General features: G+C 49.2%; 1 protein-coding gene across 1 annotated transcript in view; it reads right to left on the bottom strand.

The window, feature by feature from the left end:
* POU2F3 (POU class 2 homeobox 3) overlaps positions 1-25,898 on the bottom strand; it is an 85,044-nt gene extending 59,146 nt beyond the window's left edge. Inside the window, exons 1-2 of the mRNA XM_068988834.1 lie at positions 25,871-25,898; positions 18,685-18,753 (exon numbers count right to left, since the gene is read on the bottom strand). Coding sequence (XP_068844935.1) covers positions 18,685-18,753; positions 25,871-25,898 — 97 coding nt within the window. The remainder of the gene's footprint in view (positions 1-18,684; positions 18,754-25,870) is intronic.
* Between the last annotated feature and the right edge of the window lie 271 nt (positions 25,899-26,169).

Genomic DNA, 26,169 nt, shown 5'->3' with positions numbered 1-26,169 from the left:
TGAATAGAAGGCAAAAACCAACAAGATAATATGTAACACGAACGAATAAATCTAAGCCTTATATTTAGGTTTTAAAAAAGTCACCTGTATACATAAAAGATAGAGGAGGCTGAATTAAGAAATGATTAAGGTGGTAAGTGTTATGTTTAATATTATATGTTTTTCTGCCTTTAAGCCTATCTACATATGATCCGGTAATCTAACTCTGGGTATATATCCACAGGAAATGAAAACAGGATATCAAAGAGATAGCTTTACTCCCTTGTTCACCACAGGATTATTCACTACAGCCAAGTTAAGGAAACAGTTTCAGTTATAGCCCATCAGTGCATGAATGGGTAAAGAAAATGCCGTGTATATATATATATGTGGTATGGTGGAATATTATTCAGCCCCAAGAAAGAAGGAAATTCTGCCATTTGCAGCTGCATGGATTGACCTTGAGAGCATTATGCTAAGTGAAATCAGTCAGACTGAGAAAGTCAAGTAAATACTGCAAAGATCACTTATATGTGGAATCAAAAGAAAAAGAAGTCAAACTCAAACTCAAAAAAAACGTCAGAGAGTGGAAAGCGGGTTACCAGACACTGGAGGGATGGGAGAAATGCTAAAAGGGTAAAAACTTTCAGCTATTGGAGGAATCAAGTCTGAGAATCTAATGTATAACAAGGTGGTGTTGTTATTTAGTTGCTCAGTCGTGTCTTGACTCTTTGTGACCCCATGGACTGTGGCCCACCAGGCTCCTCTGTCCATGAGATTTCCCATGCAAGAAGACTGGAGAGGGTTGCCATTTCTTCCTCCAGGGGATCTTTCTGACCCATGGATGGAACCGTGTCTCTTGCATTTGCAGGCAGGTTTTTTACTGCTGAGCCACCAGGGAAGTCTATAACATGGTAGCTATAGTTAATAACACTGTACTGAACAATTAAAATTTTCTAAGAGAGTAGAATTTAAATGTTCTGTCTCATACATAAAAAGGTAAATATAGAGGTGATGGATGTGTTAATTAACTAGACTGTGGGAATCCTTTCACCATGTATACACATACCAAATCACATGATATACACTGTAAACATCTTACAATTTTATTTACCAGTAACACTTCAATAAAGCTTAAACAAAAGACTCTGGGTTACGATGTGAAACCTCAAAGAGTTTTTTCAACAAAACCAATAACCAATCTCAAACTAAAATTATAGAAATAATCACAGTGAATAACTACAGTGATTAAAAATTCATGGGTGCATACTTAAAGATAAATGACCATCAAAATATCTGTACTCCATATTTCACATTTTCAAAGAGACTCAGTCTCCTAAGGAAATATAATACTGGATTGGCCAAAAAGTTCTTTACAGGGAAAAACCCAAATGAACTTTTTTGGCCAACCCGAAAGGAGTTGGATACGACTGAGCGACTTTCACTTCACTTCACTTCAATATATCTCTCCCATCCCAACGAAAACAAAACAAAACAAAATGATTCCCATTTCTGTTTATTGGCAGACATGTTTGGAAATAAACTGCAGTTCCTTGTGGGGAGGGGAAGAGAGAGGAGGCTGGTGTTCTTCCTGTGAAAAAGAAACTGGAAAAAGGGAGCACTTCAGTTGACTAAAGCCAATGCTGGAGATGTGGGTTCAGTCACTGGGTGGGGAAGATCCCCTGGAGGAGGAAAAGGCAACCCACTCCAGTATTCTCGCCTGGAAAATTCCATGGACAGCGAAGCCTGGTGGGCTATGGCGCATGGGGTCACAGACAGTCAGACATGACTGAGCATGCATGAGCGCATGAAGCCCGTATTGGTCGGAGTGTGCTACACGTGTGTGGTAACCTGTGTGTTAGCAGACATGCAGATTTGCAGATCTCTGCTGAGAGCATCAAACCCAGTTCAGGATACCATTTTCTAAAAGGGACCCTGGTGAACTGGCTGTAGAGCATGAGGACCAAGAGTGGGGCCTAGAAGTCACATCAAATGAGGAAAGGATATCTAGCCTAGAGAAGAGGACACTTGCCCTTAGGTCAACCCTTCTTCCTAGGATGGCCACAAGAATTATGTGAGATTCATTTTGTTAAGTGTGATAACAGTACTGTGGTCAAGAAGGAAAATGTCTTTTATGGCTTAGAGATACACAGTGCCATATTTAGGACTGAAATGTTTATAATGTCTATAGTTTGCAAGAAAATACTTCAGTGACAAGAATGGCAGAAACTTGGTGGCTGTTGACAGTAGGCAATGAGTATATGGGGGCTCATCATTTTAGTGTCTACCTTCAGGTATGTTTGAAATGAAAAGTTAAAAATAAAATATTTCCCTCCCCAAATGGATGAAACAAATATGGCAAGATGCTAAGTTATTAAATCCAGGTGGTAGGTATATGGTTGTTCGTTAACCTGTTTCTTCTCTTTTCTATATATTTGAAGTTTTTCAAAATAAAACTTTTTAAAGTAATTCAGTGAGGGAACATTTGAAAGCTCTACCTGGCCCAATGCCTGGCATAGTATGTTCTTAGGTAAATGTCAGAGTACTTTTCTTTCTTCTCCAAATATTGGTTTGGATATGAAGCAGGCTTAACCTGCAGTTCCTAAAACCCAGCTCCACAAGGGTCAGTGGCGGAGCTGCCAGGAAGCAGGCTCACCTCAGGATAAGGAAGAATTGTGTCAAATGTGGAATTGTCCAGCAGTGAAACCCATGGTTTCATGTCAATAGAGCTCAAGCAGAGACTGCTTATTTCAAAGATGTTATAGAAGTGGTTTTTGAATTGAAGGGTTCAGATGGTAAAGAACCTGCCTGCTGTGCGGGAGAACCAGATTCAATCCCTGGGCTGGGAAGATCCTCTGCAGAAGGGAATGGCTACCCACTCTACTATTCTTGCCTGGAGAATTCCATGGACAGAGGAGCCTGGTGGGCTACAATCCATGGGATCACAAAGAGTTGGACACAACTGAGTATACACGCATAGTCAGTGACTCAAAGAGGGTAAGAGGCATCTTGAATTGGTGGGGAACACCAGGGTTCTGGATAGAATTTCCTTAGACCAGGATGGAGTAATACTCAACAGAGTCCCAAAGAGAAAGGTCAAGGATCTGTCTATAGGAGGAACACAGGGGTCAAGGCAACTTCCATCTCTGTCTCTCCTCCCTGGCATCTGGTGAACACCAGGTCAGCAGTCCCAGCCACCTGCAAAGACCCCTGTTGGGACCGGAGACAGGAGGAGCTGGCCAGCCCTCCGGTTTCCCACCTCTGAGCCACAGTCTTGCAGGCCCACTGATTTGCATGCTTTGGCAGCACTGGGGTGTGAGTTTGCCTGGGGAGCAATTCTCTGGGTGAGGGAGGTGGAAGCACAGGAATGGAGAACTGTTCCAGCAGGATTTTTCACTCTTGACTGGTAAACACACAGGGAGCATTCTGCAACGAGGCTGAAACGCTCCCATTTCTGGGCTGCTTCTCTTCTCACTAGCTCCACTCCCAGGTTAACCCACTAAGACTTCCCCTGTCACTTTATGACTACTTGGCAATGTATTGGCACTTCCTGGGATAGCAGTGATTAAAATAACCAGCACCTTTGGAGGCCCTCCTGGGCAGGCAGCCACCAAAGCAAACCAAGAGACTTCCCAGTGAGGTCATTCCAACCAGTTTTTCCCAGGACCCCACAGACACTATGCCTACCTTTTTTATTACTTGAGATTCCTCCAAGGAACTGGGCACTGTGGCCTAATGGCCTGAGTTCTGTACAGAGAACACACGGTAAACTGAGCCCGAGGGTTACTTCAAAGGCTATTTTCTGCTGGACTTTGGGCAAGTTGCTTGATCTCCAAAGCCTTCAATTTCCCTTACATACTAAAACCAAAAATTCTGTCTGTATTCATGCCACTTTCTTCGTGGGAGCAAAGAAACGCCTTGGCGTTTCTTAGTCTCAAAGAAAACTAAGGCTGGCCCCTGAAGGCACCTGAAGAACAGGCCACAGGAGGACCTTGATGGGCTGGGGGAAGAATGCTGGCTTATGGAATGGGAGATCAGAGCTGCAGTTCTCCAGCGGCTGAGTGTTCTCAGCTGTGGATAGCAGGTGCAAAGGTGCAGCGAGGGAGACATGCCCTGGGCAGGCATCGCTGATGAACCGCTGCACTCACTTCCTTCTAAACTCAGTGCTAGCGCCCACCAGCGATGATCAGAAGTGGCTCTCCCGAAGAAACCCACTTGCTACCCCAGGACTGGAAGATCTTCCCAGGTCCCTCCAGTTCTGACTATCTGTGGATTTTCATGATTTAAAGCTTCTTCTCTAGAATGGCAGAGTAAACACAACTGATGTCACAAGGGCAACATGGCCTGTGAGTGTCCCAGTGACTTTCTCCACCTGGGCCATTGTACAAAGCCTTGCTCTCCAGGCCCTTCTCACAGATGTCAGGGGCATGGGGCCGGGTGACCATGGACAGAGGGTGCCCACTCATCCACCTTTGCTAAAACGGAGGCCCAGCCTCCTCTGGCTTCCCTTTATAATTTGTTGTCATTATTTGATACATGAAAGGCTCCTCCCCAAGGTCTTCTAATTTTTTAGGAAATAGAATCCTCATTTCCTCTCAGTCTGAGCTATAGAGGGGACTCCTGGGGCCCCCACTTTCTGCTGGCCACACACTCAGGCCCAAAGTGGGCAGCGTGATCAGAGGAGCTGAAGGAGCATGCGGGCAGACATGTCAGATTCCAATAAAAAGAGACTAGGGACTCGGGCCCTGGCCCGGAATGGGGTCAAAGGGCCAGGTTCCCCAGCCCAGTCTCCATTCATTATCCCTTGGCCCTGGAAAACAATAAAAATCCAACTTGAAAGGAAAAACTCTGTTAAGGAAATCCAGTGTCTGGGCACAGATCAGAGAAGTACCTTGGCTGCTATTTTTCTATTAGCACTTTCTTGTGCTGAACGGGATCACACAGACTCCCGGTGCTGCACTCACCACTGACAGGTGAGGAAACTGAGTCCCAGACAGGATGAGTGATGAGCTAAAGGCCACACAGGTAATGCACGGCAAAGCAGGAACAGAACCCCAGCTCCGATGCTCGAACTTGCCTTCTGACCACAGTTGAGGGGTTCCCTAAAGGTCTCCTCCAGACCAGCCCCCAGCCTACTCCTCCCCCAGTCCTGAGAGGGGAAGAGGTTTAAGGTTGGTAAGAGACACTGTCCTGAGAGGGGAAGAGGTTTAAGGTTGGTAAGAGACACTGCATAGACGCAGTGGGGCCCTGGGCTTCACACAGGCACACAGATGTCCTTTGTGTGGCTCAGAAGGGCATGTGTGTGGTGGGAAAGCTTAGATGGAAGAGGCTATCTCACATTTGTAGAACAACTCACACTTCCTTCAGTTGCCACAGATATACTCCCGCCTCACAACTCGTTTTACAGATAAGGAAACTGAGGTTGGGTCACGGAGCCCAGCCTGGAGGGATGGAAATCTGATCTCTCAGCTCTGGAGGCAGGGCCCATGGCTGGCCGGCGAGCATGGGCCTTGGGAACTTGAGCTGGGTTTGTTCCTTTTTGGGCAGTACACTTTCGTTTCCCATCCTTAAGAGAGCCTCGCCTGCCTGTGAGGTCTACAGGGCCAGGGATTCCAGAACTCCTACTTCATCAGTGAGGAAACTTGAGGCTCAGAGACAGCGAGGCCTGTTAATGTCCTCTGCAACCAGATACCATGCCCGTGCGCTCACCCTGTGCCATGCCTCTTCCTCCCCTTCTGGGGCCCCTGTTCCAAGCGTTGTAGCGGCCACTTCTGAGGGACAGGTGATGGGGAGAGATGAGGCTTTGTCCAAAGAAACAATAAAAAAACGAAGGACAGAGGACTACCTCTAGGGTAGCAAAAGGCTTCCAAAGAAACAGGGATCTCAGTCCTCTGCTGTGACCTTGGGAAAGTCATTCCCCTTTTTCTGACCCCAGTCTCTTTCCCCATAAAGTACGAGAATAGAACTAGACCAGAGAATTTTCAAACATTTTGGCAAGAGAACACTGTTTTCAAATAACAGGGATTAATTAATAGTTGGCATTTATTGAGCATTTACTATGCGCCAAGCTTTGTATTAAACATTTTATATACAGGACAGCATTTAATCCTCACCATCACCCTATGAGTAGGTGCTCTTATTATCCCATTTCACAGATGAGGAAAATTGAGGCTCAGAGAGGCTAATCAACCTGGCCCAAGGTTACCGGTTAGTAATTTGTCAAGTAGAAACTCAAGCCCACATCTGTCCACCAGCCAAGAATGACTACACCACAGTTTTTATATTATCTATCTCCAAATGAAAACACATAATGGAATTGCTGCAGAAACCTGAGAAGGAAAAAAGACCTTTAGATTTTCAGAACTATAAACATCTTCTAGTCTCCTTGAAATCTGTCCAATCTCTAAGCACCGGGTGCGGGGAGGAGGGGTCTTGGCACTAGCTCTTCCCCCTCCTTCCAGTCATTTCTGGATTGCCTTATGTCAGTTTGTTTGAGGGCCCTTCATTGACGCATGCTTCCCATTCCCAAGCACAGGTGGCTGTGACAGTGTGTGGGCCACGAGTGAATGAATTCACAGGTAGGTCCATTCAGGAGACAGCCCATATTCCTAACAGAGGGTCCCTCGATTGGGTCACTGCTCCATTGTGTGGACATTTTGTCCTTCTGATACTAACACTGGCAAGTAGCATTCCTGTATTGCATTACTGTACGGCAGGCTCCGCTCTAGGGGCTTCCCTGTTAGCTCAGGTGGTGAAGAATCCATCTGCAATGCAGGAGACCCCAGTTCAATTCCTGGGTCAGGAAGATCTGCTGGAGAAGGGATAGGCTACCCACTCCAGTATTCTTGGGTTTCCCTTGTGGCTCAGCTGGTAAAGAACTGTTTGCAATGTGGAAGACCTGGGTTGGGAAGATCCCCTGGAGAAGGGAAAGGCTACCCACTCCAGTATTCTGGCCTAGAGAATTCCATGGACTGTACAGTCCATGGGGTTGCAAAGAGTCAGACATGACTGAGCAACTTTCACTCAGGCTCTACTCTGAGTGCTTTACAGATGTTGGCTTATTCAATCTTCACTGGAACCCTAAGAGACCCGTCTCTACTATTACCCCTGTTTTACAGTCTAGGAAACTGAGCTGAGACATTAAGTAACCAACCCAAGGTCCTATAACTAGTCAGTAGAGAAGCTGGGATTCAAATACAGACTCTGGCTCCAAAATCACTGCATTTATGGCCTGCACCTTGGTAAGCTGGGGGACAGGGCTGCTGTTCCTAACACATTAGAGGAACTAGGGGTGCAGCAACTCACACCTTACAAATAACAACCGGTGAGCACATAGGATCAGCGTGTGCTCACAGACTTCAGCATCTTAGAGCCGGAAGTGATCTCAGAGACCCTCAAGTTCAGATCCTTCGTCCAGTGCACAAACCCAGGGCCTGGAGACGGAGGTGATTTTTTGGCACAGGTTCATGGCAGAGATGACTCCAGAAGGCCTGTCTCCTCACATCTCCTCAGCCGGACAAGGAGGTGCCGACTGCTTCTCCACTTTCACTGATACAAAAACTGAGATGACCAGTCTGTTGTCAGCAGAGGGTGGTAGGCCTGAGCCCAGAACTAGAACTCATTAACTCACTCAATGGTTTTTAAGAATCCAAGGATCTTTTAGGACCCTGGGAGGTAAACTGAGTCTGGGACAGGAGGGGTAAAGACCTAGCCTTCTCCTGGGAGGCCGAGGCCACTAATACCCCGCCCAGCCAACCACCCTCAGCCTCCAGGGGCCTGTGGTGAGGGGGTGAGGGGACGGAGACAGGGGTGGGAGAGGCCAGCCCAGAGCAGCCACCTCCCTTTGATATCTTGGAGCCCTGAGCAGACGCTTCCCAGCTGGCTTAACCCCTTTTGTCCGCGCTTCCCTCCTCAAGAAAACCTTAATCACCCTCATTTGAATTTCAAATAACCTCTCCCCTCTCCCCCTCCTGGCTCCAACAGGCTTTGAGGCAGGGATATGGAAATCCACCCTGCAGTATGGAAATCATTGCCCTATGCAAATCAGGCACCAGTCCCCATCGTCATGGCAACCATTGGGTTTCTTCTCCTTTGGGTGACACCTCTCTGGGTTCCCCGGCTTAGATTTTTTTTGTTCCTCTCCCCAGTCCAAGTAGGTGGGGTGGGCAAGCCCCCTGCCTACAAAGTAGGCCTCACTGCAGCCACCACAGGCAAGTGGGGCGCCCCTCACCGAGGTACCCAAAGAGTCCCAGACCTACCAGGCCACCTGCCTGCTTCTCTAGTGCAAATCTGGACCCTGCACACCCAAGCGAGGCCCACTGCTGTTTTTTTACCCAGGCTGGCCTAATTTAAGGATGGGCTGGGTGGTGAAAGTTCTGGAGTCTGGAGGACACAGCGATGCTCCTAGAGGGGGTGACAGGAGAGGACAGACCTGGGGGGTTTCGGCCATGCATCTCCAGTGGTAGGAGATGGAAAGCAGGGCATATGTAAAATGCCATGCAAATTAACACCTATTATTTTTTGAGTCAACAGCACTACTGCTTTTTTGGGAGATGCCCGCAGCCCTGTTTCCCACGTTCCTGGCTTGGCACAAAGGCCTGCCCTCCCTGAGTCTCCCAGGGCTCTGCTGCTACCCAAGTCGCGCATGCTAAGTTGCTTCAGTTGTGTCCGACTCTGTGTGACCCCATGGACTGTAGCCCGCTAGGCTCCTCTGCCCACGGGATTCTCCAGGCAAGAATACTGGAGTGTGTTGCCATGCCCTCTTCCAGGGGATCTTCCCGAAGCAGGGCTGGAACCTGGGTCTCCTGCATTGGCAGGCAGATTCTTTACCATCTGAGCCACTAGGGAAGTCCTCAAGCCCTAAGACAACTCTAATTTGGCTGCTCATTTCTCTGCAAATTCCTTTCCCACTTGCTGAGCACTTTTGCACACCAGGTGTTCACTGCCCTAATTGTTTCTTGAGGAGCAAAGTGGCCCCAAGAGACCAAAAGAATCTACTCATAGCTTGAGAAGTGAGGCTGCAGTTTGGGTGCCTTAATGCAGGGATCCAACCCAGAAGCTACAGTGTTGAGTTGAGCCTCTGGACACTGCTCAGAAGTGTGTGTATGTCTGTGTGTCAGTGGTGTCATTCCACCCCTGACAGCAAAGGACTGCCTGGACCTACCTCTCCTGCTGGATCTCCCTATCACTGCCCCCACGACACCCACAGTGGGAGCAGGAGGGATGCTCAGATGCCCATAAGATATATCCACTGCCCATGGGAGGCCAAAGGAAACGGGCATTCTTGGACACATCCTTATCCTCTAAGGCAGAGCACCTCCAAATGTGGTCCCACAACCAGGCTGGTCTGACTTGTTCATTGAGGTCTGAAACCAGATGCATCCAAACACAGAGAGTCAGAATTTAGACATGCTCACAGCACCCAGAGCACATGATTAGTGAGCACTCTCTGTGGACGTGGTGTAGACCAGATTGGGTCCTATTAAATGTGTACAGTGGGTATAAGCTTCCTTACCAGTCACGGATGGTGGGACTGCAGACTGGTCTGTGGCTGACCAGAAATAAAATGACTGGTCTTGCAACCCACATTATTTAAGAAGCAGTGCCCTAAGGAATGACCACTGATAAAACCAGGATGATAAAAGACAATGTCCTGACGGCCCCCCACGTGGCCACCTCACTTTACCCCCTCTTAGATTGAAGAGAAAAGGAGGTCCAAGCACTTCAGGGCTGCTTGGGCAGGGAGTGCAGTTGGGCAGGGAGAGGGGTACATCCTTCAAGGGACCCCAGAAAGGAAGAGGGACAGGTGCCCGGCAGGACTGGCCCAGCCACCTATCATCTGAGCAGCATGGTTCTGCCCTGTAGGGTTGGATTTGGGACTAGACGGTGAGAAAGTGTCTGTGAGCTGTGCAGCACAGGTGTGAGCTGCTGGAGTAGCTGTTTTATTTGCTGAGGTTCTCTGTGTGCTGGAGGCAGATACCTCCCGACACCACAGGCTGCTCTCCTGAGGTCTCCAGCACACATGGCCACAGTAGGAAGCCTGGATGGTGAATAAGTACCTCCTAGTCTCCTGGCCACAGAAACTGGCAACACGGTGAGACGGAAGCCACTTGTGGAAGGCCAGAACAAAAGGCAAGGGGCTTTTACTGCAGCAAGAGTGTCGTAGGCAAGAGATAAGGACTTTCAGACACTGAGAATTGCATCCAGTAAGGATAGGTGGCCAAGAGAAATGGTGGGGTAAGCTTTTCTTAAGGATGGATGATAAACGGGAAAACAGCTCTAAGAACAACAGATTCTTTCATTTTCCAGGGACAGATTTGAAATGTCTGCAAAGGACGAGTAAGGCATGGATGAGATTCCCTCTCAGAATCCTGGCTTCCCCAAGAATTTGTCAGTTCCCCCTGGACATCTGCAGGGGCCATGACTTCCTTTTTCTCCTCCAGAGAGGTAAGGGACAGAGTAGGTTCAGACTAAGGCACAGGACCAGAGTGTCTGGGCTTGAGTCCTAGAGCCCACCTGGCCCATTCCCTTCACTTTATTCCTGCAGCCAGCCCTCTCCTCCCCATATGTGACAAGGAAACTCAGGTCTAGGGCACCAGCAGACTGGTCCCACACTGCTAAGTGGCAGAGCTTTATCTTGTCTTCTGAATGTTTCCGATAATTATCAACCTAATGATGGATTATATTTGTATGGTGACAGACACTTTGCAAAGTGCTTTCACACCTACTCTGTCATTTACTCATAAAAGATGTGCATGTGAGTGTGTGTGTATTTACCCTCATGCCTCATTAGGAAGAGCTATCAAGAGAAGACTCTTGCACACCTTCCCCCAAGTCTCACCTCACCCCAGGTACTTCCTAGACCCCAGCTGTCCTCTGTGTCATTGAAAGAATAGTTTTATTGCATAAACATTTGGGTTAAAAACCATACACATCTCCAGAGTCTTCTGCCTGTTTCTGCCTGGAAGTGTATCTCTTGGTTGCAATAAGCTGTAGTTTCTTTATCCTCAGACTTTTTCTTGGGGACGCAGTGGGGTGGAGACAGTGAGGTCCCAGGAATAAACAAATTGAGATGGGGTTTTTCGTCCTGAATCAGGTTCCTCATTCTTTCTTTGGGCCTTTATGAGAATCACTAACCTCTCCAGGCTCCCCAATATAATTGTGTCCATTGCTTCTTAAAACCATGCAGAAAGCTGTCAGATTTAACATAACTAATGAGAGCCAGCAGTGGCCACAGGACTAGAAAGGGTCCATTTTCATTCCAATCCCAAAGAAAGGCAATGCCAAAGAATGTTCAAACTACCGCACAGTTGCACTCATCTCCCACACTAGCAAAGTAATGCTCAAAATTCTCCAAGCCAGGCTTCAACAGTACGTGAACCAGGAAATCCCAGATGTTCAAGCTGGATTTAGAAAAGGCAGAGGGACTAGAGATCAAATTGCCAACATCTGTTGGATCATCGAAAAAGCAAGAGAGTTCCAGAAAAACATCTACTTCCTCTTTATTGACTATGTCAAAGCCTTTGACTGTGTGGATCACAACAAACTGTGGAAAATTCTTCCAGCCAGGAGAAATATCAATAACCTCAGATATGCAGATGACACCACCCTTATGGCAGAAAGTGAAGAGGAACTAAAGAGCCTCTTGATGAAAGTGAAAGAGGAGAGTGAAAAAGTTGGCTTAAAGCTCAACATTCAGAAAACTAAGATCATGGCATCTGGTCCCATCACTTCATGGCAAATAGATGGGGAAACAATGGAAACAGTGAAAGACTTTATTTTGGGGGGCTCCAAAATCACTGCAGATGGTGACTACAGCCATGAAATTAAAAGACGCTTGCTCCTTTGAAGGAAAGCTATGATCAACCTAGACAGCATACTAAAAAGCAGAGACATTACTTTGCCAACAAAGATCCATCTAGTCAAAGCTATGGTTTTTCGAGTAGTTACATATGGATGTGAGAGCTGGACTATAAAGAAAGCTCAGTGCAAAAGAATTGATGCTTTTGAACTGTGGTGTTCGAGAAGACTCTTGAGAGTCTCTTGGACAGCAAGGAGATCCAACCAGTCTATCCTAAAGGAAATCAATCCTGAATATTCATTGGAAGGACTGATGCTGAAGCTGAAACTCCCATAATTTGGCCACCTAATGTGAAGAACTGACTCACTATAAAGACCCTGATGTTGGGAAAGATTGAAGGTGGGAGGAGAAGGGGTCTACAGAGGATGAGCTGGCTGGATGGCATCACCGACTCGATGGACATGAGTTTGAGTAAGCTCCGGGAGTTGGTGCTGGACAGGGAAGCCTGGTGTGCTGCACTCCATGGGGTCGCAAAGAGTCGGACACGACTGAGCGACTGAACTGAACTGAACTGAATGAGAACCTACTGTGTAGCACAGGGAACTTTACTCAGTGCTCTGTGGTGAGATAAATGGGAGAGAAATCCAAAAAAGATGGGATATATGTATGTGTATAGCTGACTCACTTTGCTGAACAGCAGAAACAAACACAGCGTTGTAAAGCAACTATACTCCAATACAAATTAATTGCTCAAAAAAAAAAAAAAGTTTCCAGATTTAAGTGAGGAGAGATTTTCTGCAAAGGGACCCCACACAGCTAACTTGCCTGGCTGGTCCTTCTGGAGAATGCGACACAGTGAGCAGTTTTACCGCACAGATAAGTGACTGAAGCAGAGAAGGGCAACAGGAAGGCATGACTGATGGAGTCCAGTCCCTGCCCCCTTTACTTCCTGTTCCCCTGCTCCTCCCCGTGGGCTCCCCTTACGGAGTCCTTCCTTTCCGGATCTCTGAGCAGGACAGAGTGCCGAAGCATTTGCTCCACTGTCGTCTGGGTCTGCAATCCCTCACCCCGCTGATGGCAGCTGAGCCTGCAGACTTCGAGTAGCTGGGGCCAGTACGTTGGTGAGGCTGGATGAGAGAAGAGAGGAGACACTTTTCTCTGAGGCCAGATCCTCAGCCTCCACACTTCACCAAAGGGAGTGAGTGGACTCCAGCTCTTTCTCTCTCTTTCCCAGCAAGCGCCTTTCGGCAGCAGACAAGGCTTCCGCCTCTTGGAAGAGACTGCTCCCCGCCCCCCAACCCCCAGCCGGCCCGGGCTTGGCTCCCCTCTGGCCCTTTTGGCTGGAGCCACCCGCCATCGTTTTAGCATCTCTCTGATGCTGCCTCTGTCTTGTGTCATCTGTTCCTTGTTCCCCGTGAAGGTCTCCAGTCTTCCCACCACCTTCTTTAGGTGAAAAGACACTAGAAAGAGAGCCGAAAGCAAGGAGCCCACGAGCGGCTACTGCTGAAGTCCGCACACCCTAGAGCCTGCGCTCTGCAGCAAGGGAAGCCACCACGATGAGAAGGCCACACATCACAACCAGAGCGTGGTTCCCGCTCTCCACAGCCAGGGAAAAGCCTTGCAGCAACAAAGACCCAGCACAGTCAAAAATAACTAAGTAAATAAAATAATTTTTTTTTTTAAAAAAGGTCACTAGAAAGATCCAGGTTTAATTATGTCACTTGCTAGATTCAGAATCTTGGGGAAATTTGCTAACCAGCCTCAATTTCCCCATCGGCAAAGTGGGACGGTGCCATCTAGCTGCATAGAACTGTTGTAAAGGCCAAATGCTTTGTTCAAAAGCACTCTAGGCAGACACAAGTTGGCCCTGTTATCCACTCCACCATGACGTCCTGGAGAAAAGCTCCTTGAAGACAGGGACTGTTTCTTCATCTTTCTGAACCCAGGTTCTGACACAAGGGGACCTGCCAGCGAGGTCAGAGGAGAGATCGGAGCCTGAACTCAGCAAGGCAGCTGGAGGAGTCGAAGGAGAGTGGGCCAAGAGTGGATGTAGGGGCTGAGGCAGGTGATGGGGTGGACAGGCAGGTCGGGCCTGAGGAGGCCCACACACAAACACCCCACGTGGGTGTGCGAACCAATGAATGAGAGTTTTGAAAAGCAGAGCTGCGTACACATCTTTAAAAATCCAGCCCTTAAAGATTATCCAGCCCCAAACCCTCCTTTGTTGTTATTTAGCCGCTCAGTCATGTCTGACTTTTTGCAACCCTGTGGACTGTACCCTGCTAGGCTCCGCCGTCCATGGAATTTCCTAGGCAAGAATACTGCAGTGAGTTGTCTTTTCCTACTCCAGGGGATCTTCCCATCCCAAGGATCAACAACTCTCCTCACCTGTCTCCTGATTCTTTACACTGAGAAGCCCCCAAATCCTCTTTAATGGGGTGGAAAATCAACATCCAGGTAGGGCACACTTGCCCAGTAATCTGCAGGGAGTTAATAGCCTGAGTCAGGCAGGCCCAAGTTTGATTCCTGGTTAGAAATTGTGCGATCCTGGGCTAGTTAGTTTCTCATTCTGAGTCACAATTTTCTCACTGATAAAAACATGGATTGTAAGAATGAAATGAGGTGATGTAGTTACAGCTGGCTCCATGGGCCTGGCTATGGGAAGGAAGCTCCATGGATGTGACTGGCCTTTATCTTCCTCTTCCCAAGACCACCCCATCTGTCCTCCCCTGTGTTGGAAGCTACATCATGACCAGTGTGGTCAAAAGTCATAGGGTCAGCTGCGTGGGTGCTTGGGGCTGGTCAGTTACAGAGCCAGGGGCTTTTGAAGTGTGGGTAAGCTTATTTTCTTATCAACCACTCAAGTGAGAACAGAAAAAAAAAATGTATATGATGTCAGCTTAAGAACGAAGGAAAAGTTAAAACAGGGATTCAAAGGAAGGATTCAGAAAAGTTTAGAAGTCTAGAAACAGCTTTGGAGAAGGCAACAGCAACCCACTCCAGTATTTCTTGCCTGGGAAAATCCCCTGGACAGAGGAGACTAGTGGGCTATAGCCCATAGGGTCACAATGAGTCAGACACGACTGAGCGATGAAACTGCAACAATAGAAACAGCTCGATTCCAGTCTTCTGGGCGGCGTGGAAACAGCACTGGACAGGGGATCGGGAGCTTTCTCTGATCCTTCATGCTGTCATAAAGACTCTGAATTTACCTCTGTCTGCCCAGACGGCAGGAAAGGGAAGGATGAGTGGCCTTGCCAGGTCTCTACCAGCCGGGGAGGTCTGTGTCTGGACCCGAGAACGCTCTCCTTTGTCAGTCTGACCAGTGTGAATGGGAAATTCACTTCCCTTTCTCAGCTCCCACCGTGTGCCCCTCGGGGATTTCACACAACACCGAGGGTGTTCTCTGGGAGCTGGGGCTTTCTAGGTCACCCTTGTTTATAGTTCCTTTAAAACCCAGAGACAAACTACCCCTTAATTCATGCACTGCCTGGAAGGGTAATCCGCCTTTCAAAAATTCAAAGGAAGCCATTAAACCAGGTTGGTAACCACTGTGACTCACCATGAGCTTTCCTTCATAAAAAATGAGTCAGAACGACTTTCCAGGAAGTTTGGTTACTTTAATTAGCTACCTCTTTTTTTCTTGCCCTTAAAAACATGCAGTAATTTGACAATCACCCAAGTATGGATGCTACCAGCTACCAAGCTGAGCCCCGAAAAGTGAAGGATCTGGGGGTACAGGTGTTCCAGACAACATGGACTAAAGGGTCTCCTTGGAGGACCCATACAGAATTCTTCCCTGAGTGGTGGAAGAAAGGAGCAAAATCAATATCTAGGGTTGACCCTCGAGGCCTGAGTGAAGGGGTGATGGCACTCTAGCTACCTGCAGCCCCAAAACACTTAGCAGAAAGGTTCGTTATGTACATTGCATCTTTTTTTTTTTTTTGCCCAGGCTCATGGCATGTGGGATCTTAGTTCCCCCACCAAAGATTGAACCCATGCTTCTTGCAGAGTCCCAACCACTGACTACCAGGGAAGACCCCAGAATCACAAAACCTTAATGATGCTATTCAAGGAAATGATGGCCACAGCTGTCATAACTGTGCTAATGGCTTTAAACATCCCAGCTCTCAACCTACTCTCTAAGGATGGAGATTCCTTTAAAAGGGATGAACTGGGACTTCCCTGATGGTCCAGTGGCTAAAACTCCATGTTCCCAACGCAGGGGGCCTAGGTTCAATCCCTTGTTAGGGAACTAGATCCCACATGCTGCAACTAATCAATAATCAACTAATCAACTAAGTGCAGCCAAATCAATAGACAAAAATAAATTTAAAAAAAGAGAAAAAGATAAAATTAAATTAACTTATCAGATCGCACAGCCAGTAAGCAGCAAAGCTGTTTTCTTTACCCTACATCTGTTTGATTCCAAATCCATACTCTTCAAAGGTCATCTGTTTCTGCCTCTTGGGGAAGCAAAGTGGTCTAAGGCCACATTTTGAACTGACAGTCTCTGGGATGACAGTTATATTTGAAAGATCCAGTTTATGTTCAGATTCTTGGACCTACAACCTAGTCTGTGCGAGCTCCTACACTCCCAGACAGGAGGCCAGAACTGTAGAGATGGCCTGTAAAAAATAAACCTTCCTAACCCCACTCAGTCGTGTCTGACTCTTTGGGACACTATGGGCGGTAGCCCGCCAGGCTCTTCTGTCCACGGAATTATCCTGGCAAGAATATTGGAGTGTGTTGCCATTCTCTTCTCAGGGGATCTTCCTGACCAGGAATCAATTGAACTGTAGCTCCTGCATTGGCAGGTGGATTCTTTACTTCCCTGGTGGCTCAGCAGTAAAGAATTTACCTTCCATGCAGGAGACTTGGGTTTGATCTCTGGGTTGGGAAGATCCCCTGCAAAAGGAAATGGCAACCCACTCCAGTATTCTTGCCTGGGAAATCCCGTGGACAGAGAAGCCTGGCGGGCTACAGTCCATGGTATCACAAAGAGTCGGACACAACTGAGCAACTAAACAACCAATCCCTACTCAGGATCTGAACTCCCTCCATCTCCTGGCTCACTTTTCAGGGTTTTATTATAGGTCCTTCTCACTCGCGACATAGGCACCTTGACTTGGTCCCATAACTAATAACAGAGCACCAGAGCTAGCCTGCTAAGTGCACTCTTCCACCCATATGGACACTCTCTTAACTGTGTCCTCACATACCTGGGACAATATACTTGGCCTGGATGAACAGAGTTGGCTTCAGCCAGCCTGCTACAGGGGAAGGGTGACCCAGCTTCCCTGAAACAAGGCTTCTGGACTCTCCTTTTTCTAGGGAAGAGTTCAGAACAGAGACAGGCCTGATACTCTTCAGGAGAACTGATTTGAAAGCCTTGCTTGAGTTCTGGAGATAAAAGGCAATTTTCTTCACAACTGGGAAGAGCAGATGCGCCACTCCATAGACCCTATAGTAACACATTCTTAGCTAATAAATCAATTGGCAAATGTTTGCAATTGGCCCACCCTCTCCTAACTTAACTGTCCCCAGACACAAAGCAAAATATAAAACCTGTGCCACCACCTGTGCAGACACAGTATCAATACTAAACTGGGGAGGGGGGCGGGCAGGAAAGTTTATGGTAAATATATCCTACAGATGCCTCCACAAGACCCCTAGTTTTCTTGTCACTGATCCGGAGCCTTTTAGCTTTAAGAATGGAACTAGACTGGGGCTTCCCTGGTGGTCTAGTAGTTAGGAATCTGCCTTCTAATGCAGGGGATGTGGGTTCCATCTCTGGTCTGGGAACTAAGATCCCATATGCCACAAGGCAACTAAGCCAGCCCGCCTACCCTACAGAACCCATGGGATCCTATGTACCACAACTAAGATCCAGTGAAGCCAAATAAATAAATACTAAAGAAAAAAAAAAGAATGGAATGAGACTGCACCTGAAGACTTAGGAAAAGATTTTAGCTCTGGGGGACATCGATTCTCTTCCACTTCTCATTTTTACACCTCTAATGATCTAGATGAAAGACTAATTGAGGTCTTGTTGGGATGCTATTAAAGTTATTTGGTGGTGTTACAATTTATACTCATCTTTCTTTAAGTTCTTTTTAATTATATGGAGCTTTCAAAGTAAGGATGACAGAGTTAAAAGCAGGGAGCTATGAAACTTTCTTCTCAATTCTTCTCTGTTCTCTTTCTCTCATTCACAAAGCAAAATCATCTCCAGGCACTAAGCCTTCCTTTCTGGGTCTATTTACCACCCACATGCATGTAATTTGGAGGACGAACACTTGTACATGGGCCTCTTTGGTTAGATCCTTGAGTAGGATTATTGAGAAATCTGGGGTTAAAAGGCCTTAGTTCCCATTTACCAAAGACAGGTTCTGCTTCCGTCAGCCAGTAGCAGCTGGGAACACAGCCTGCTGTTTCTAGGGGTCTTGGAATGGCAAATGAAGAAGTGAATCTCAGAACTTTCCTGGGGGTCCAGTGGTTTGATAGCAAGCTTCCACAGCAGAGAGTGTGGGTTCGATCCCTGGTACAGGGACTAATAATCCCATATGCTGCATGGTGCAGCCACAAAAAAAGGGGGGCAGGGGAGAAGGAGAAGTGAATCTCTTCCCTAACTTGTTTGTTTCTAAGGATCTAAGGCCCTTTCCTAGCCTAGTTCCAGAGACTTCATTCTACTGTAGACCAATGTCTACTGTTCAAAGGCTCCAGGGTCATACCCACATCTCTAGGGAACGTCTTCACTTCCTGACTCAGCCTTTGGGTCTGACTGGCTGAAAGACCAAGCCAGAAAGGATACATGAAATGAATAAGAGATTCATTATTCCATGAATTTCAGTATCCCCCGCCCTTGCTTTTCTGTTTCTGTCCCCAGAAGAGAAGACCCTTACCTGTCTCCACCTGGCTGAGAGCACTTTGAGCATCTGTAGAATCTGCTACGTCCCCACTCATCTTTATATCTGCAGGGAAAACACAACTGACTTTAATAACAGGTCACAATTTTTCTCGCTCTGACATATGTGGCTGTAACTAAACAGTGAACATGAATGTGTAATTACAACAATCATCAGACTTTCAAATTCCTGATTCCTGAACCTACAACTATTAGAATATTCATAAGCTTGGGGGCACATACACTCTTCTCTCAGGCTAGCCTCCTTTCCCCGCTTTTCCGGGCCACTATAGGGTCTCTCCCACTTTGTATCATTCATTGCCACTACTTTCCATCGCCAGGCTCAGCTGGTAAAAATTTAAACAAGGGGAAGGGTACAACAGAGGGTGGGTGGAGCATGGGAGAGAATGCCTCCCATTCTTCATCCTCACTTCATTTGGGATCTGGAGAATGTAAGTAATTTTTAAAGTAGCATAAGAAATCCATCTCCCATCCTGCCCCCCACCCCCACCATAATAACTCTAACCTGGGAGGTAAGAGTACACTTGAACCAAGGCCTGCCCTTCTCCTCTTTCTCTCCCAGTCCTGCCTCTGTTCTCTGTCTGATTCTCAGAGGTCAGCCCCCTGTCTAGGGATCAAACCCTAGTATCTGTGTGGCCCTCTGTGGGGATCCTTACCTTCTCTCCTACTCCTTCAACATTTTCAGTTCTTAGTAAGAGAGGGGTGGTGAGTGGGTCAGTGCCCTGCAGCAAGAAGACCTACACAAGGCCCCCTGTCTCAGTCCCCAAGTGCTGCTGGTCTGGCCTGTCTGCCCTGCTTCATTTCAATAAATTACACATTTATCCACAACAGACAGCTGCCACTACCTAAGAGGCCCCTAAGTCTCCTCCAGGGTGCACAGAGGGAAGGAAAGATATAACTTTGAACTAACTCTTTTTCTCTAGACTCCTCTCTTTATTAAACCACTCAAATACTGAAGCCCTTAAAGACAGAAGAATATTTTATTCAAATTGGGTTGACTCCCCACACACTCACCCACCCACCTTACCCCCACCCTCTTCTCTGGGGCAGCATTTTAACTCTTTCAAATCTGATAAAGTCTGGGTGAGCCAATTTGCATATCCAGCTCCCCAGCCAATGTCGGGTAAGCAGGCCATCTTTATTTGCATCAGGTAATCAGGCAGTTGGCAGTCTGGATGCCTGAGGTCTGGAGAGGATCAGGATGAGGGAGAAGGGTGGACCTCCCCCCGGGGGAAAAGTGGGAAGAAACTCATTTATTTAGTTAGTTTATGGCAATGACGTGTGTGGCTCTGGCAGAGATTTAAATTGTGGTCCCAGGGGTAGCAGTGACTGCAATGCAGAAGGGGTGACTGTCACAAAAGTCAAGACAGAGATGGGGAGTCCCAAGGCTCTCCAGACCTTGGAATACTCCAGCGGCAGGGGAGGGGGTAAGCAACCTTAGGAACTGCTGTAGTTTGAGGAGTATTTTTGAGATCAGCCTAAGTGACCACTCCCAGATAAATACGTGGAGCTCCGTATAGCCTGCCTCAGACATCCATGCTGTCCTGTGTGGTTACAGACGTCTAGGGGAAACCCTGCAACCACACCCGCCACCCCTCTCAGCGCATGACACTTGAGAAAGCATTTCGTGAGCCTAACCAAAGTCCTTCCTGCTGCAGTTTGAAACTTTCCGTACAGTCTGTCATGTATCAGCATAACTAGGGTGGGCCACCTGGACATACCTGCAAAGGACTTCTGCTAGTCCTCACTTTCTGCTCCAGTGGGAAAACAGGCTTTGCTTTGTCCCACCAATGAAGTCCCACCCTTGAGCTGGGCATTGCCTACCACAGACAGGCTCAGTCACACTCCCCCGTAGGGATTCTCAACAGTGCTGAGAAAAAGCCAGAGAGTGATGGGTGGGGTGGGGGGGTTCTGAGTTCTCACCCTCATTGGGCTTTTAAACCTGCTTCAGCAGTCCTGGGAATTCAGAGCACAGATTTTGACAGCAGACAGACAGACCTGGATTTAATCCCAGTGTCATCCTAACTAGCAGGGGGAACCCTGGCCACACATGTGAACCTGTTTTCTCAGCTAAAAAAGAAAAGAATGATACTTCCCAGAATTATTGTGATGAGCAAGTAAGACATTGAATGAAAACAGCCTGGCACAGCACTTGGCACAAAGAAAGCATGTGATAAATGAATGAACTAACCAGATACTTAGGCTTCGATGGGGGTCCCCTTCTCCCATTACAATAAACAGCTTTGGTTTTCTGTCTCAGCACTATTGTAATTTGTCCTTTACCTGGGAAGGCATCTGCATTCTCCAAATTCTGACTTCATTAGAAAAATGGTCATGGGGACAGGAAGAGTTTAAGTAGTAGTAAGGCTGGGATGATAACCAAGTATTCTGAATCAACTTATTTCAAACTTCTGACGTTTGAGAAGGGTAACTTTTTAGCTCAAGCATAATTTTATGCCTATAACGCAGACTCTCCTCCAAAACCCATTCCTTGCACCATCTTTAAATCTATCCAAAAGCCATCTCTCTGAACTTTTAAATTAGCATAAAAGGTAGTCCTAATCATATCGAAAAAAAACTTTTGAAGGAGTCAAAGGCTCCACACTCTACCAGGACATCTCCTTGTTCAACGTACCCATCATGGGAGCAACACTGTGATACTTCGGGATCAGACAGAGCTGTGGGTCTGCCTGGAGGGGCAGGCTGAGATGATCTGTAAAAGCTCTTCAGTGCCATAGGATGCTAAGATCCTGAGAACCTGTTCCTGTCAGGTAGGAGGTTGAGGCTGATGGGCGGAATGAGCTCTTGGGTCTCAGCCTAAAAATGGGCCAACACCGAAACTCCCCGAGAGGCCGTAACCCTTTGCCTGTCGGACAACACTTGCCGGAGGTGAGTGGGGGAGGTGTGGGGTGGGGCCAGGCTTCTCTGCTGTTCTTATCTCAGTTGGCACTGAGTAGGCTCCTTGCCATCACTCCCTTCCCTGGGGAGGCTCAGCTGCTCTGTGTAAGAACCCAGATACCAGACAGCCCCTCATCTGCCTCACTGGTGCCGTCATTCTCTGAAGCTGGGGCAAGGTGTTGGCTGCTGGCCTTGCCCTCCTGATGCCTTGGCATGACCCAGGAGCAGCCCCTCCTGACACACTGGTGAACCAGGATGTGTTTATGAACCTGTAGGAGCAGAGTCCAAGGGGCAGCACTTCCCCAGGCCGCAGGCTGAGTGCCCGTAGTGTCCTGGACCTCCCGGACTCAGGCAACACTGGGAAAGCAAAAGGTCCGCTCCCCGCTCTCCTACGGTCCATCTTCAACTCTTTGGAAGGGACTGGAGCTCCTCCTGACTTCTCCTTCCCACACCCACTGCTGGGGGCACTTCTCCCAGAGGCAATTCAAGGAGCCCACCCATCCTACTTCTAAGCTAGCCATGTTTCCAACTCTTCTGTGGAGGAGACAACTCTTGCCTTTACTTCAAGAGAAATGTACATCCTCTCATGAGACCTTCCAACCCTGGGGTCTCGAGCCATAACTGGTATCAGTCTGTGAGACTTGAATCTTCTTTCCCAACCCTGATGGGGAACAGCTCACAGAGAGGAAAGGGGCAGAACAAGAGGTGTCCTGGGACTAACTGAGTGTCCCCCTTAGGCTCAATTCCACTGTCTCCTCTGTCTCTTCTGCCTGAGATTTTTGATTTTTTTTTTTTTCTGGCTACACTGGTCTTTGTTGCTGCACATCAAATTTCTCTAGTTTCGGAAAGTGGGTACTGCTCTCTAGTTGCCGGGTGTGCAGGCTTCTCGTTGTGGTGGCTTCTCTTGTTGAGGAGCACAGGCTCTAAGGCGAGTGGGCTTCAGTGGTCGGGTGCACGAGTTTAGTTGCCCTGAGGCATGTGGGATCTTCGTGGATCAGGTATCAAATCCCTGTCCCCTGCACTGGCAGGCAGGTTCTTAACTGCACCCCCAGGGAAGCCCTCTGTCTGACTCTTGTCTACCCCTCCACCTGTTTGGGGCCTGGGAGGGAGGAGCCCCTCTTTGGCTGGGGTGCCCCTGTGTCTGGTGACCTCATGCATGCTCGGGTGTTTGTGTCGAAGGAGAGGCGCTCTACAAAATACAAAGTGCTGAGGCCCCAGGCAGACCTGGATCATGGCTGGCACCCAGGTTATCAGAGCGAAAAGATGGGCTGGCACAGGGGCTGACATGCTCGCGGAGCTGCTGAGTGGGGGACTTCAGGGTAGCCCACACCCTGCTTTGTGTACTCCCACCCCTCCTCCACACCCCACCCCAAACTGTTATAGCAAATCAGTGGAGGAGGAATCCACAAGGGCTCAGACTGGGAATTCGAAGGGCAAGTGCTGTTTATAAAGTATCCACAGGACACAGGATCACTAGGAGGCGAAAAATAGGGTTCAAAAGAGACCAGATTTCAGGATTTTCCTGGTGGTCCAGTGGTTAAGAATCTGTCCTGCCAGCCTGGATGGGAGGGGAGGAATGGATACATGTATGTATGGCTGAACCTCTGCTGTCCACCTGAAACTATCAAGCATTTTTAATTGTCTATACTCCTCTCTCTCTGTCTCTCTCTATATATATATGAAAGAATCCACCTTGCAAAGCAGGGGGCACGGGTTCAACCCCTGGTCAGGGAACTAAGATCCCACATGCCGTGGAGCAACTAAGCCTGCACATCACAACTAGAGAGTTCACGCTCTGCAATGAAAAACCCTGAGTGCCACGACTAAGACCCGACTCAGCCAAATAAATATATTAATAATTTTTAAAACGAGAGAGAGAGAGACCAAATTTCCACGAAGAGGATCCTGAACCGAGAGACCCTAGAGAGAGGCCCACAAGGAGACACTCCATAGACGGACCCTCCCTCAGAGACCCCACAGCAGGGCCCTCAATGAAAGACCCTAAAAAGATGACCTTGGAGTAAGAAGCCCACTGAGAAGACCCACCAAAGGGAACCCTCAAATGGAGACCCAGTCAGAGAGGCTTCACAGAAAGTCCCAAACTGAGCGGTCCCTTTGGGGTGCTGTCGAAGGGGAACCAGACACCACAGAGGGGCCAAGAAACCTCACAGAGAGGCTGCACAGCCCCAAGGCGAGACAGGCTGAAGAAGTGGGCTGGGGAGAGGCAGCAAGCAGTTGTAGAGAGATGACTCAGGTTGCCCACACCGGGTAGACGCAGACCCCCACCTGAGGAGGCAGCGCCCCTCAGGTTTAGCTTAATCACCCCCTCGGTGTCTGCCTGCAGGGGACAGGGCTGGGGGAGGTGCTGGGCTTCTGATAAGCATCAGCCTGGAGCTTTCTCCCAGGCCAGGCAAGGAGGGCTCGGCCTTCTCCCCTCAGCCTCACCCTCTAGAGCTCTTGGCAAGATCCTCTTCACCCTCAGGAGGCCTCCCTGCTGGGTTGCAGGGTCCCCCCTCCTCCCACTTCCCCCAGAGAAGGAGCCTCCAGAAGACAATGAGGTGGAAAACCCCCAGGAAGTCTCTGATCTTCCTGAGGTCTTGCTCCCCATGTGTGCCGAGGCCTTCTTGGTGGGAAGTGGAGGAACGAGAGCCCAGGATCGGCTCCTGGCCACGTCCAGCTCTGTACAGGATCTGGAAATGGACTTTCCCCAGACATTGGATGATACCCAGTTGGATGGCTCCTTCCGCCTCACTGAGCCCTTCCTGGCACATCCTAGCACCCAGGGACACACTCAGAGTCAACACCTCACTGTGAGCTGGCTTTCTCTTAGCCTTATCAGGACTATGTCTGGGGAAAATGGGGTCCCAGGGTCTCCCCCGTGCATCCACTGCTGCTTGATTTCAGGACTGGCTGCTCCAGGGAGGGCCAACAAAACTCTCCAGCCTGCCCTGCTCCTTGGGTTGGGTCTTGAGAAATCGCTTCCTCCATTCTTCCTCCAGAAAGAAGAGCAGGTAACAAAATTCCACCAACAGCCCTGAAGTCCTTAATAAAGGCCATGCATTGGGTGCTGCCCCCTTTGAGAGGCAAGTCGCTGTTTCGAAATGGCTAAACCAGGCTCAGCTGTCTTCACCTGGAGTCCTTCTCTGCTCAGGCCCTCAGACCTCCAGAAGGCCGACTCCAACACCAAGTCCAGCCTCTGGTATTAGGAGCCCCTGTCCTCCCCTGGATGGGGAAGGAGGGATCAGCGGGGTGAATGGAGAGGCCCCTGGTTCACTCCATGCTCACAGACCTTTCATGCAGGGAAAACTGACTCCCAGAAGAGTATTTCTATGGCCTAGGTTCCCACCCCTGGGGAGAGGAGAGCTTGGAATCTAAATCTATGGGACATGGAACAAAGAACAAAGGAATTGGGTACCCCTGGGTCTCCACCGCCACGCACCCACTGCTGATGGATCACTCATGTCCCCTCTCAGACAGAGAGATGGAAGGACTTCCCACAGGCCCCTGAGCAGGCTACTCCTCCGGTGAGGTCCAACAGAGCTCCAGCCCAGCCCCTGCACATGGACTCCCCAACCGTGCTGTGCACCAGCCTGTAATACCATCTAGATCCACAGAGCTGGGGAGCAGGCACACTTTCATCCATGGGGTCTGCCCCACCTCCTCTCCCAACATACCTGAGGACAGGTAGACTCCCCTCTGATATTCACCAGAGGTACTTCCCTAAGCCCTGATCAATATACGTGCGGAGTAGCATCTGCCCTGGTTGTGCCTCTGTAAATGCCCAGCTCTGTCCGCTTCTCCTAGGCACCCCTAGACGGCACAAATGTCCATTTGGTCTCCACTTCATATAAATGCTGGGGACACCAAACACCAACATGTGGATACAAGTACTTCCCTAACTTCTGCACTCCCAGGTCCACACCCGTGGTAAAGCCAGTGAGCCACCCTTCTGCAGTAAGTGAACAGGGCAACTTCCCCGAGCCTAGGACAGCCCAGCATGCCCAGGTCCCACATAGCTGTGGCTCCTGGGGTGCTGCGAGCCCTCAGAAGCCCTGCCACCCCCACGCTGCAGCCTCCACCTGCATTCTTCCCCCAAGTCCCCCAGACCTTCCCGGCGCCCGCCCGCCCCGGGTGACCCGCTGTCCACACCGCCCTCACCTGGCCGCAGGGGAACAGCACCCCCGAGAGCGAGAGCGGCGCCCCTGTCCTTCGCCCCTTCCCGCACGCAGGGACACCTGTCAGAGCTCGCGCCCTCCGCCCCTCACCTGGGTGCATGGGTTCCAGATTCACCATCCTGCCCCAGGCGGGGCCAAAGCCAGCGCCCCCCCAGGCCCCTCGCGTCTGCCCCAGCCGGGCTCCGGGGGAAGCCAGGGTCTCCTGCCTCCCGCCCCCGGCCGCCACCGCCGCGGGAGCCGCCGCCGGAGCCGTCGCCGCCGCCGTCGCGCGCTCCGCTGCTCGCTCGCGGCCGCCCGGGCAGCACTCGGCGCGGCGGGATTGCCACACTCCCCAGGTGAGCACGCCGCGCGGCGGGCGGGGGCCGCGGGCCACGCCCCCTGGCAGGGCC

The sequence above is a fragment of the Capricornis sumatraensis genome, chromosome 16 (assembly GCF_032405125.1).
Source record: "Capricornis sumatraensis isolate serow.1 chromosome 16, serow.2, whole genome shotgun sequence".
Taxonomy (NCBI): Eukaryota; Metazoa; Chordata; class Mammalia; order Artiodactyla; family Bovidae; genus Capricornis; species Capricornis sumatraensis.
The sequence above is the reverse complement of the archived record's forward strand: the minus strand, read 5'-3'. Positions and strand labels throughout refer to the sequence as shown.